The sequence below is a fragment of the Elephas maximus genome, chromosome 22 (genome assembly GCF_024166365.1).
Source record: "Elephas maximus indicus isolate mEleMax1 chromosome 22, mEleMax1 primary haplotype, whole genome shotgun sequence".
NCBI classification, from domain to species: Eukaryota; Metazoa; Chordata; class Mammalia; order Proboscidea; family Elephantidae; genus Elephas; species Elephas maximus.
Window position 1 is genome coordinate 70,860,708 of NC_064840.1, and position 12,995 is coordinate 70,873,702.

The 12,995-nt window shown below is 37.1% G+C and overlaps 1 protein-coding gene across 2 annotated transcripts in view; it reads right to left on the reverse strand.

The window, feature by feature from the left end:
- Nucleotides 1-12,995, reverse strand: part of TNKS (tankyrase) — a 208,540-nt gene that overhangs the window by 53,303 nt on the left and 142,242 nt on the right. For both annotated transcript variants that reach the window (XM_049866889.1, XM_049866888.1), the window contains exons 12-14: nucleotides 11,109-11,280; nucleotides 5,382-5,461; nucleotides 1,024-1,169 (exon numbers count right to left, since the gene is read on the reverse strand). In XM_049866889.1, the coding sequence (XP_049722846.1) occupies nucleotides 1,024-1,169; nucleotides 5,382-5,461; nucleotides 11,109-11,280 (398 nt within the window). The remainder of the gene's footprint in view (nucleotides 1-1,023; nucleotides 1,170-5,381; nucleotides 5,462-11,108; nucleotides 11,281-12,995) is intronic.

Here is a 12,995-nt window from a genome sequence, read left to right on the forward strand (position 1 = left end):
TCACCAAAATCCGGAGGATCAGGTACAAAATTTTAATGTAGTAATCTCTAGGGAGGGGGCGTTAGGTAATTTTCACTTTCAATATTGTTATAATGCTTTAAGTGTTTTTTTAATGCATTACCTTTTTTTTTTTTTTTTTTTAATGCTTTAGACTTCTAGCCTCCAGAACTGTGAGAATAAATTCCTGTGGGTTTTTTTTTTAATTGTGCTTTAAGTGAAAGTTTACAATTCAAGTCAGCTTCTCATACAAAAACTTACACATTGTTATATGATCTTAGTTACTCTCCCTACAATGTGATAGCACACTCCTTCTCTCCATCCTGTATTCCCCGTGACCATTCAGCCAGCTCCTGTCCCCCTCTGCTTTCTCATCTCACCTCCAGACAGGAGATGCCCACACAGTCTCATGTGTCTACTTGAGCTAAGAAGCACACTCCTCACAAGTATCATTTTATGTCTCATAGTCCAATCCAATCTTCGTCTGAAGAGTTGGCTTTGGGAATGGTTTTAGTTTGGGGCTAACAGAGAGTCTGGGGGCCATGACCTCTGGGGTCCCTCAGACTCACTCAGACCATTAAGTCTGGTCTTTTTACGAGAATTTGAGGTCTACATCCCACTTTTCTCCTGCTCCATCAGGGATTCTCTGTTGTGTTCCCTGCCAGGGCAGTCATTGGTGGTAGCTGGGCACCATCTAGTTCTTCTGGTCTCAGGCTGATGGAGTGTCTGGTTTATGTGGCCCTTTCTTTCTCTTGGGCTCATATTTTCCTCGTGTCTTTGGTGTTCTTCATTCTCCTTTGCTCCAGGTGGGTTAAGATCAATTGATGCATCTTAGATGGCCACCTGCTAGCTTTTAAGACCCCAGATGCCACTCATCAAAGTGGGATGCAGGACGTTGTCTTAATACATTTTTGTTATAATGAATTACCTTTTCAATGAGGAAAAACATCCAAGACTTCAAAAATATTTAAAAAGGAATTTTTAAAAGTATAAATAAACCCCAAACAGCTAAGTTTTAACACATACCCTTTGTCTTTGGCATGGACGTCAGCACCATGGTGTAGAAGGTATTCCACAACAGACACACGGTTATAGCCGGCCGCAAAGTGTAAGGGTGTGGAATGCCGGCCCTCTAAGTCTCTGCAATTCACATTTTGAGGGCTGCAAAGTTGCTTTTATGGCACAGACACACACATACAAAAAAAAAAAATAACATTTATTCATAGATTTTGCTCTAAAATACTATAGTAGCTTGGATAAACCATAATGTTCTAAAAATCAGCACTCCACCTGGCTTAACAGTGACTACAGATATTTTTACTATTTACAGAGCAATTCAATCCTTTTTAACATTTCCTAGCCAAAATCCTAATCGAATAGAAAAATCCACAATAAATCAAGCATTTTCAAGGCAAATGATCTTTGCTTTTTCATTTCTATAGGTCTTTCCACACTGAGACTGCTTGTCACAGAATGCCTGCTTGTGCTAACTAGCATTCTCCTAGCCATCCTTTGCTCAAATGAGACCAACCCTGGATGACTGCAGAACTAACCAACGGTTCTTGTCTCCTCTCATGTGGATCAAGCAAGCAGGAAGGCTCTGGGAAAATTATTTTAATTCTGCTTGGACCACCCATTTGGCCCTTTGACCCACCGGAGCAAAGCAGTCAACAGTACTTGATCTGTCGGAGGGAGTCTGTCTGACACGACAAGTCCATCTAATTCTAATCATACTCTAGTTTTTGGCATTTACTTCCATTTCTTCAGCTACATCCTTCAAATCTCTTCTCTGCTTCCTTCTCTCCCTTTGATTGCTACCATTTCAGCAAATCAAAATTATAAGCTCAATTATGTTTGCATACAAAGTAGCAGAAAGGAAAGCAAAGGACAATAGGCTGCATCGAGATAGCGGTGGTGGGTGGATTATATAAAAATAACATTTGAATAATTTATGGTTTGTAAAAAAATTCATATTCTTTCAGTGAGGAAATTATTATCTAGCTGTTAAGTTGATCATTATCCTTATTTTACAGAAAATAAACTGAGGCTAATAGGGGTTAAGTGACCCATTTTAGAGAAGTGGTGAGAAGAAAGGTAATGAAAATTTTAAAAAAGGAAATAAAGCAGAGAAAACAGTGGTATTTTCTAGGCTACAAGTCTCATGGCAAGTCTTCAATCTTGTACAGCTCCTGCCACTGTAATGAGCTATTATTATGTAAAAACCAAGAACCTGGGAGACAGCTGCTTCTACTGATGGACACAGTAGGACTTTCTTCTGGTAGGATAAAAACAAGGACTTTTTCAGGTGGTACAATTTTTACATGATAAGAGAAAGGAAGTAAGGAGGAGCCCACAATTTTGTCAACTCTAAGAGTCTGAGGCTATATTAAAAAAAAAAAGTAATAAACAATATAATTATACAAATAAGTGAATATGTAAACTAAAAAGAAAAGGCTGTAACAACTGGTTGCAATCACCTGATGCTTAAATTCTAAATTAACATTATTATGATTATTTATTTTTGCAGATGATATTGGAAAAATACGGATGAGGTAGGAAATGAAACACAACTCATATTTGCCAGGTTACAAAAATAGAAGCTTATCTTGCTTATTATTTTCTTTTTAGTATTTGGAAGTTTTAATTTTCCATTGTATTTCAATTTCTTTTTTTGAGTTCTAAAACAATTTCACATTCTTCCTACCAACTTTTCATTATTTCAAATACTTTACTCAGCAAACAGCCTTTTCTTTCAATACCTAACTTCTAATAAGGAAGACCGGAGAAGAATTGATGCCTTTGAATAATGGTGTTAGTAAAATATATTGAATATACCATGGACTGCCAAAAGAACGAACAAGTCTGTCTTGGAAGAAGCACAGCCACAATGCTCCTTAGACACAAGGATGGTGAGATGTTGTCTCACATACTTTGGACATGTTATCAGGAGGAGTCAGTTCCTGGAAAAGGACGTCATGCTTGGTAGAAGGTCAGTGAAAGAGAAGAAAACTCTCGACAAGATGGATTGACACAGTGGCTGCAACAATGGGCTCAAGCGTAACAATCATTGTGAGCATGGCACAGGGGAAGTGTTTCTTTCTGTTGTACATAGTGTCGCTGTGAGTCGGAACCGACTTGATGGCACCTAACAACAACACAACAATACTTTTTCTAAGGCCTCCAGGGAAAGAAATTTACCAAGCCTAATTCTTCCTTAATTTCTACTGTTTCGTGTTCTTTTCCATATCCATTCCATTGATAAAAATATATTTGGCCTTCATTGTGAATGAATTGTTTAGGGAACCTGAAAGCTATGCTATATTTATTTGCTTATTACATACAAAATACATGGAATTAAGAACCACATATCAATTTAATTATAATGGGCAGATCATCCTGTGATACAGAAAAGGAATTTGAACCACTTTTATATTTAAGAATTTTCTTTTATTAGAGTAAATTGCAAATGATAAAAGTATTTTTAAGAAAAAAAAAAAAAAATACTACATAATTTTAGACGGCAGGGAACTTTAAAGTTTCTCTCCAGTATATATTACAACCGCAATTTACTATTTTTCTTTAAATAATTTGAATGCTATTATAAGATGGAAGAGAGCTTGGGAGTATTTACATAATGAAACAAAAATAAAATTCCCAAGCAACAGAGCTTAGAAAGTGTTTACTGTGTGAAGGAACACTTTAAACCTGAAGTGTTTGGCAGTACCGTGATGGCAGACTTAACTGTGGGCCAAACTCCATTTTGAAACAAGCTTCATTTTGCCTTAAGGTTGACTTCTACTTCCCCAACTTATCGTTAACTTTGAGAAAAACAACCCGTGACCTTACAGAGAGGCTTCAGAAATGTACGATTTAAAATAGATAAGAGGAAGGAATTGTTTTTCACAAACAGTGAAGACTGCAATGAAGATTGTTTAAGAATACCCAAGGAAGGGGTCTTGCAAATGTTTGCAAAAGTTAAGAGACCATGTTAGAAAACAGATCATTAATCAATTACTCACGGGGTCAGTTGCTCAGTTATAGCCAAGTAACAGGAAGCTCTGAAGTCCTGTGATTTTCTTTAAGATCATTACTTAACTGATTTTAAATGTCAATCAATCAGGTTTTAGTTCAATAAATTCCTGCTTTTACTGTACAATTCCTGCTTGTCTTCTGCACACCAGAACACTTTGTGACCTCGCATTGCATTGTGTTGCCCAGTTTGAACTGTTTTATTCTTTCAATAAAACTTTTTACTTTTATTCCTGAGAGATCTGAGTGTTACACTCTTTGGCAACTGTCATTTTCAACCAGTGGGCATCATCAAGAATAATAAAATTCGTCTGCTAAAAATTATAAAAATACAGAGTTTGCTTAATAAGAGGTGATGAAGTTTGAAGTTTGCTTGACAAAAAAGTAAACTGGTATGATGCTCAATACCAATTTTATGTATAGCTTCTCTTTTTTTTTTTCTCTAAAAAAAAAAAAAAGAAACAAATAAAAACAAAACTGCAAGACCAACCTCCAAACAAAAACCAAAACCAAATCTCTCTTTGCTAACTTCATGATTTGTGAATGATTATACATGGGACGTGCATGTGTTTTTTAAAAAGCATACTGAATATTAGAATATAATTTTATATTTGAAAATAATTAAATCTACAACCATTGTTTCTGTGCCACAAATAAGATTAATAAAATTTTCTTGGCAAGTGAAGTTACATAGAAAAGTCTATCTAACTTCTACATACAAATCATTCCAAACGGTTGAGGGATCATAAGAATGCTTTCCTAGCGTAAATGTGAGAATTTCTGGGAAAAGGTGAAGAAACACTGCTTCGAAGTTTATCATGCTATTCCCTGGGCTTGAACCACTTACGTATTGGCCAAAATTAACAATTAATATGAGTGAAAATAAAAGAGCTTTCATATAACCAGAAGAAAAGTGACTGCTTACATAAAAGGCATTAAAGTAAGAATAAAAACAAGAACTTTTCAGGTGACACAAGTTTTACATTACAGGAGGAAGTCTGAGTAGTAAAAAAGAGCCCACAATCTCATCAACTCTTTGGAAAAGTACTAACTAGCATTCTCTGAGCTCAAAAGAGGCCAATCTGGTTGACTGCAGAACTAACCCACAGTTCTTGTCTCCTCTAATATAGTTATTTATAATTTGAAATAAATATAAATATACATTTTTTTAGGCTATAAGGCATATACTTGGATATCCTCAGTACTAAAAGGTCACCCCAATCTATAGATGTACTCTAAACCCACTCCTTTTATTGTTTGGACTTGAGTAAATTTATTTAAAGCTTAAAAATATTAATAACTCAGTTAGCAAAGGTTGAATAGTGCCGCCTAAGCCATTAACAGCACTGATTTACCTTCACAGTTTCCAAGTCTCCAGCTTTGGATGCCTCTAAGAGTCGATAGTCAACATCAGAAGTACGTATAGGTGTACTTTCTGCATTAAAAGAAAAAAAAAAAGGAAAAATCATTATTGGTTCCTGAGGAATCTTAGTTAAGAAAATTATTTGGTGGTTGTGAAGAGATTAAGGGGACAGAAATTTCTGAGATCTAATAGAGATTTTTACTCAACCTTTTTTAGATTAAAAAAATAAATGATTTATTCCTTCATTCAACACCCATCTCATCCTAAGCCAAATTTAAATAAATCCTAAGACACAAATTCTCTCCCATTCCTGCTACCCTGTCCTTCACGTTTTCTGGTTAAAAATTTGGGCAAAGAGATGGCAAAATTGGCACGAAACGAGAGACTGAAAGGGCTGACTCAATAGGGGGAGAGCAAGTGGGAGAAGGGAGTAAGATGTATGTAAACCTACATGTGACAGACTGATTGGAATGGTAAATGTTCACTTGAAGCTTAATAAAAATTAATTAAAAAAAAAAATGGGGCAAAGGGGAGTGAGGAAACCTAAGACCACGAGACCAAGAATACCTTCATGATACTTTGGTTTTACGTAGTATTGTAGAGCAAGCTTTGCCATAGATTTCTTACATCAAAGCTAGGGAACTCACTAAGCTTTTAGTACTTCATGTTTAGTCATCTTTTTTTTTTTTGGCATCAAATTCCTCACATGTAGAACAGAAGTACTATTCCTGAAACTGAAGTAATCTTAGAAAGTACAGTCAGTGAAAACAACAAAAAGCCCACTAAATACAGATATGTGTTTAATTCACATTTATTAAATGGCTTCAGGGGAATTCAAATGTCTATATAATTGGGAGCTATGATACAAATGTTAAATAGAATATAATTAAGTCAGGTTGATTGGCCCAGAAGAATGGGGCTAACAATTGAATTATTTTGATTAATTCAATATAAACAAACCGAAAGTTCATTTCGCGTTGGCCCAAATAAAACAGGTTTTCAAAGAAAATAATTTATATCACTCAGAGTACATTCACGGACATTCCGTGTGGCTTTGCTAATGCACTTCCGTACACACACTCATGTAACACGAGAGGAAAGATGAGGTCCAGGAGACCAAGATCTATTACCTGTCACTCTGGACTAATTGTTGAAGAGCTTCGTTTTTGCACCTATAAAGTGAGTCTTCCAGATTTAAGACTGCAGTGTCTTAGGACCAGGGACACCGTTTCTGAGCCACTGCCAAAGTGGGGTGATCAAGTGATGCTATGAAAGGGCTTTCGGTTTCCGAAGAAACACTTTAGATCTTCCTCATCTAAAGGGCTTCATTCAGGAATACTGGCCTTTACAGAATAAGTTATGAGAACTCTCTACCCGTGCTGTCCAACTAGGATAGCCACGTGTGGCTGCTGAGCACTTAAAATGTGGCCACCGTGACTGAGGAACTGATGTGTAACTTTTATTTGCTTTTAATTAATTTAAATTTAGCCACCTGTGGCTAGTGGCTACTATATTGCGCAGAGCAGGCATAGGGAAAGCCGGTCTAGAGGAAGAAGTCAAATTCGCTGAAAGGATGTTTTAAAACACTGATTTATGAGAAGTTGCTTACCTTGTTTTCTTTATTCTGGAATTAATTTTTATATAAATATTACCAGAAATTTATAATTAAAACTTTATTAATCTAAACCATTGGCAACTACAGACTTGAGAGCTGGAAGTACATTTCTAAAGGTGGATCTCAAATTCAGTATTTAACAGGTGTAGTTACATGAATCTTTAAAATTTTACCCTGAACAAACCCCTACCAACTTATATACATCCTGTATGTTTGATGCACTCTTTAAAGAGTCATTACAGACGTAACCTGGAATTGGACTAGTAAATGTAGGTGTAACTGAAAAGTTCAGTTAGTACATGACCCACAAATGGTAAATACTCAAGTTCCTGGTAGAAATATTAGTTTAAAAATTATATCCTCTTCTAAACAATTTCCATTTTTTAAAAAATCTTTCAAAGCTAAGGCATTACCATATAACTCTATTATTTGTATTATCTTTCCAGAACAATAAAGAACATTAAGAATTAAACTAAAAAGTTCTGGCACATTCTAAATTAGTATTACCTATATAGTGTTTTATTTTAAAGTTAAGTTTTTAAATGGTATTATCAAAATAATTGAAGAAAAATACAGCATCTGTGATTTTCAGCATTTAATTCTTCTACCAGAAGTCATATATTCCAACCGCATTCATTTAGAAGACATTTAAAAAGCACTGTATGGATATAATCTGCTTGATTTATTCAGTCATTTCCTTCTCATTTTGTCAATTATCTCTAAAAATTATGCATAACATTATTAGAAATTTTGATACAATGGCTATATCCATCGTCATCAAGTTGATTCCGACTCAGTAACCCTACAGGACAGGGTAGAATTCCCCACAGGGTTTCCAAGGCTGTAATCTTTACAGAAGCAGACTGCTACATCTTTCTCCTGCAGAGAAGCTGGTGGGTTTGATTCACAGACCTTTCTGTTAGCAGCTGACTGTTTTAACCACTGCAGCACCAGGGGCTTCTTGCAATACCTAAAGTTTACCTGATTCATGGTTATATCTTACAAAAACTTAAAATTCAGTACTAAATGGTTCTCAGTAAAAGACAAGAGAAAAATTTAGAATGTATTTAACAAGTCACTACTTTTAGAAGTTATTAGAATTTATTGAGAAGGCAAAACTATTTCGTAGTCAATGAGTGTTATCTTCTTTTAAAAAATGTTTATTACTCTGTAGCTACAGAAAGTTAATGAAGACAAACTTTTAATAGTTCGAGCTTGAAATTCTGTAATAGAAAGCCTCATTTCTTTATTGGTTTTGATAGTGAAGATGCCTAGATAAGTCTTCCTTCACTGTCTGAAGGTCTTGATCCAAAATTGACCTAGAATGGTCACTATCCAAGAATGAACTAGCATGAGGAAAGTAGGTGCTAATCAACAGCTTCCACAACATCGCACAACTACTCTCATGTGCCTGATTAGCTCTGATGCAGCTCTAACGTGATCTCCACAAGCCTTGGAAAATTCCTCACTTTAGTGCACAGCAGGAGCCCAAGGTATAGCCTTCCCTCTTGGGGTCCTTTAGATATTTGTAGGGATCAATGTTTTCAATGAATGTAGTCATGTCCAAGCTATTACATAGTAATTCTGTACTTAATTTAATTAAAAAAAAGTACACAATAATAATTAGTTACTTAAAACAAATCTCAAGATCAGTAGGCAGTACAGCAGGCCACTGGCTCAAGTTCTAAGAACCGGAAGTCAGGTGATAATGAGCCAGGTGCAGGATCCACAGCAAGAAAGCAAGCTTTGTCAGAATGTGTGAATACACACACACACACAGAGGATGCAGGCCACATACCCCCCGCCCCGAAAACTCCCCTTACAGCTGACTGGCTGATCCCATCAGATCACATCATGGAGGATAACTACATCATCACCTGACTGTCGCATTACGTCATTACATAACTGCCAAACTACATCATCGCGTAACTGCCGAGCTACTGAGAATCATGGCCTAGCCAAGCTGACACACAACTTTAACCATCACAGTTGCCCTGGAGTTGATTCCAACTCATGGTGACCCCATGTGTACAGAGTAGACTTGCTCCATAGGGTTTTCGAGGCTGTGACCTTTTGGAAGCAGACTGTCAGGCCTGTCTTCCAAGTCACCTCTGGGTGGGTTCGAACCACCAATTTTTCAGTTAGTAGGTGAGTGCTTAACCATTTGTGTCAGCCAAGGACTCCATGTTATAGTTAGGGCATTTAATACAGATATTTTGAAAGGTATCTGTATAGTTAGGTCACAATATCCATTAATTTAATTTCTGTATAGTAAAAGGATGCCATAAAATATTTGTTATAAAAACAGGATACTGTGCCTGACAGAGTTAAGAGCTATTGGACTACAGGTAGGAAAAAGGAACCAGAGACTTCTGACTACCAGTGTGTAACTTGTTCCAACTTACTGTTCCAGACTGTTATATAACTGTGGGTTAAAGAATTTAACTTCACCCAAAGCAATGTGGTCTTTGCCCTTATTTCCTGAATGATAACTCTACGCTCTTGGAATTTCCTCAGTAACTGAGGTACCTTTTTTTTTTTTACACCTAAACAGCATCTAAAGATTTGTGCTGATAAGCATGGAGTTGGCCAGGCTACAAAGACTACCTGGTAGCCTGATATCAGCTGACCTCAGGGAGGGAGGGAAACAAGGTTCAATGAATCATGCCTATGCAATGAGGCCTCAATCATGCCTATGCAATGAAGCCCCAGGAAAGGACTGAACAAGGAAGTTCCATGGGACTCCTGGTTAGAGCAGCAAACCTTTTGGGACATAGAAGCTCAGCACTGGGAACTCTCCCAGACCTTGACCGATGTCACTCTGTTTACATCTTTTTTTTTTTTTTAAACAATAAAGCTGTGATCATAAATACAGCACTTTCCATGAGTTCTGAGTCATTCCAGTGAATTATTGAACTAAAAGGAGTAGTGGGAGCCAGCAGGTCAGAAGTTAGGGTGTCATGTGGACTACCAAACCTGTGACTGGCATCTGCCTATTTCGCAGTTTGAAGGATGGTGTCCTTTTAACTTGTGAGGTCTGACCTAGCTCTAAGAGGCTAGGGTGAAAGAAAGAAGTGTCACATGGGCAGCTGGTGTTAGAACTGGACAGAGAAATGAAAAAGTGGGGATTTGCTATATCTTCATAGTTGAGGACAGAATAGTGGGATTCTGAGATTTTCACATTGACACAGTCGGCATCAGGAGTGGGATAAGCTAGACCATAATCACTATACAGGCAGATATGAATTTAAACGGATGGAGAAAAGAGCCAATTATACTAAATTTCTTTTGTTCTGGGTTCATCATTATTTAGAGGGTAGACTGTGTTATTTGCTCTAATTTTGAGCTTAGGAATCCAGTGTCCATGTTCATATCAATACACTAAACAGATAAAATAACTAACACTGTACTAAGTAGGAACTGCAACATTTGGCAAGATTTTATAATTATATTTAAACCAAGAAAAGATGATAATTTCTTAACAGTGCAATGAAGTCAGGAATTACAAAAAGCAGGTCATAATATTATATATGTAAGATTAATTAAAGGTCATTACCATATAAATACTTTGTAATATTCTCTATTTGATAGGCTTTAGAGCTACCATAGGAGTCCTTGGGTAGTGCAAACTGACTACTACCTGAAAGGCTGGCAGTTCAAACCCACCCAGAAGCACCTTGGAAGACAGGTCTGGCGATCTGTTTCCAAAAGGTCACAGCCCTGAAAACCCTATGAGGCAGTTCTACTCTGCATCCATGGGGTTGCCATGAGTCCTAATTGACTTTACAGCAACTAACAACAGCAGCAGCAGGGCTACCAGAGTTTTAGGTTGTCTTTGGTCATAATGCCCATAAGCCAGATTTTAAATTTAAAAATAAAAAAATTAAAGAGGGTATTTGCCTCCTTCTCATTACCTCCCCCTCCAAAACGAGGAAGATGGGGAGGACCACAGTATAACCTATCAGCAAGGAAGGGCATGAAAAAAATTCAACCAGAGAAACAATTCCTAAGAGATACTGAAAACAAATGGTGCAAAGTTTGTCTGTGTCTATCAGTGGAAATGGAAGAAAAAGCATGAAACCCAATTTGCCTCTTGAAACTCACCACTCAGAATCTGCTGCACAGCTTCATTTCCCATCTGTGCTGCCGTAAAGCCTTGTAAGGAGATGATGGAGGGATCAGAGCCGTAACTCAGCAGGAGGCGGCAGGTCTGCAGGTGACCTGCTAAGGCAGCTCTATGCAAAGCAGTCTGACCAAGGGTGTCCAGTGCATTCATCTGAAAAATCGTTGGGTAGGCACACGAAATTGAGCATCTATTTCTGTTCCCTTTGCAAATAAATTCTTATGAGAAAAATCAATTGTTAAGGCTATATTATTCAGTGATAGCAATGGATCATGGGAATACGGTTTCAAAATTACTACTCAAAAATACAGGTCTTATTTCTTAGCTCAAATATAAGTGACTTTTCAGTGCCTTCGAATAAAACACGATCTCAAAGCATGACTTTAAGACCATGTGTAATTTACTTTTAGGCCACCTTCCTTCTTACTTTCACTTTTCATTACAATCTGCTAGGCCTGCTGTGTTCCAGCCTTCCTGGCACCCCATTTTACATAAGTGTTAGTTTCTATTAAAAAAAAAAAAATTTTTTTTTTTTTTTTTTTAATCTATAGTCATTGCAAAAGGTAGAATTTGCCTTTGGTCAAGATAACCCTTACAACCACCTTAGCAAAATGCTACGGTGGAGACAGATGTTAAGTTTCTCAGTAAATCCAAGACCAGCTAGTTTTACCTCCAGGACCTGAGCAGATCAATTCAAGACCAGATAAAGTACATACAGAACTGTGAACATTAAAAACACACTATGTACTGTGTGCAAGAGGTTCTCACTATACATACGTGTGGCATAACTAAGTGCAATATAGAGAACAACAGATTGACCAGTCTCGTCTCTCACTCACTCTGAGGTGCATGCTAATGGAGAGGGCAAAGTCGCCTCTTACTAAACCCACTGTGATCCAGTCCATTCTGACTCACAGAGACCCTGTAGCACTGCCCCATAGTTTCCAGGGAGTAGATGGTGGATTTGAACTGCTGACCTTTTGGCTAGCAGCTGCATTGTTAACCACTGTGCCACCAGGGCTCCATCTCCTCTCACTGATCTTATTTAAATTAATGTTTCTCGTCTCCCCTCCTGTTTTGGAAAGGTGAGTCCTGAGTCTGACTCCACGGTACATCTTCATTCCTCTACCATGCTATTCTCTCTGATTTACATTCCCTTCCTTGTATACACTGTCAAAATTAGAACTAAGTTGTTCACCTCCTATGCAGTCTCATAAGGAAGGGAGTGCAACAAACATTTACTAAGAACCTGCTGATATGAGGCTCTGTGCTAAATGCTATCTGTAGACTGTAAGATGTTGAAGAGCAATGACAATAACTTAGTCTTGAATGTAACTCTGCTCTCCACTCCCAACCCCAAGAAGCCACAATGTCTAGGATGTAGCTGGAGCTTCACAAACGTCTTCTGAATGAATGGGAAAAAAGGTATAAATGGTTGGTAGAATTCATTTATAAAAAGAACTTTTTATATTTGGCTGGAAAAAAAAAAATCCAACCATTTGATGAGGGCTGATTGATAACTCTAGAAAGCTAAAAACCAAAATTTGATTATATATTGAAGCTTTACATCATCTCGTCCTTGTTGTTTATATATGCATAAGGCATTTACTCGTTTCTATAGATTGCATTGTATTCTAGTACTTTAGAAAACCAAATTTCCTTTGATAAAGTACAAGACAACCAGTGTAACACAAGATGCTTTGCTTTAACAAATGCATACTCTTTTTACTATGAAAGGATACCATAACTCTTACCTTGAACTCTAAAAACTATCACAGCAACAAGAGAATACCTATGAAGAGTTCATCAGACAACAAACCTGAAGCACTACAAGTAATGTAATGGAAGCACTCATTCAACGGAACACA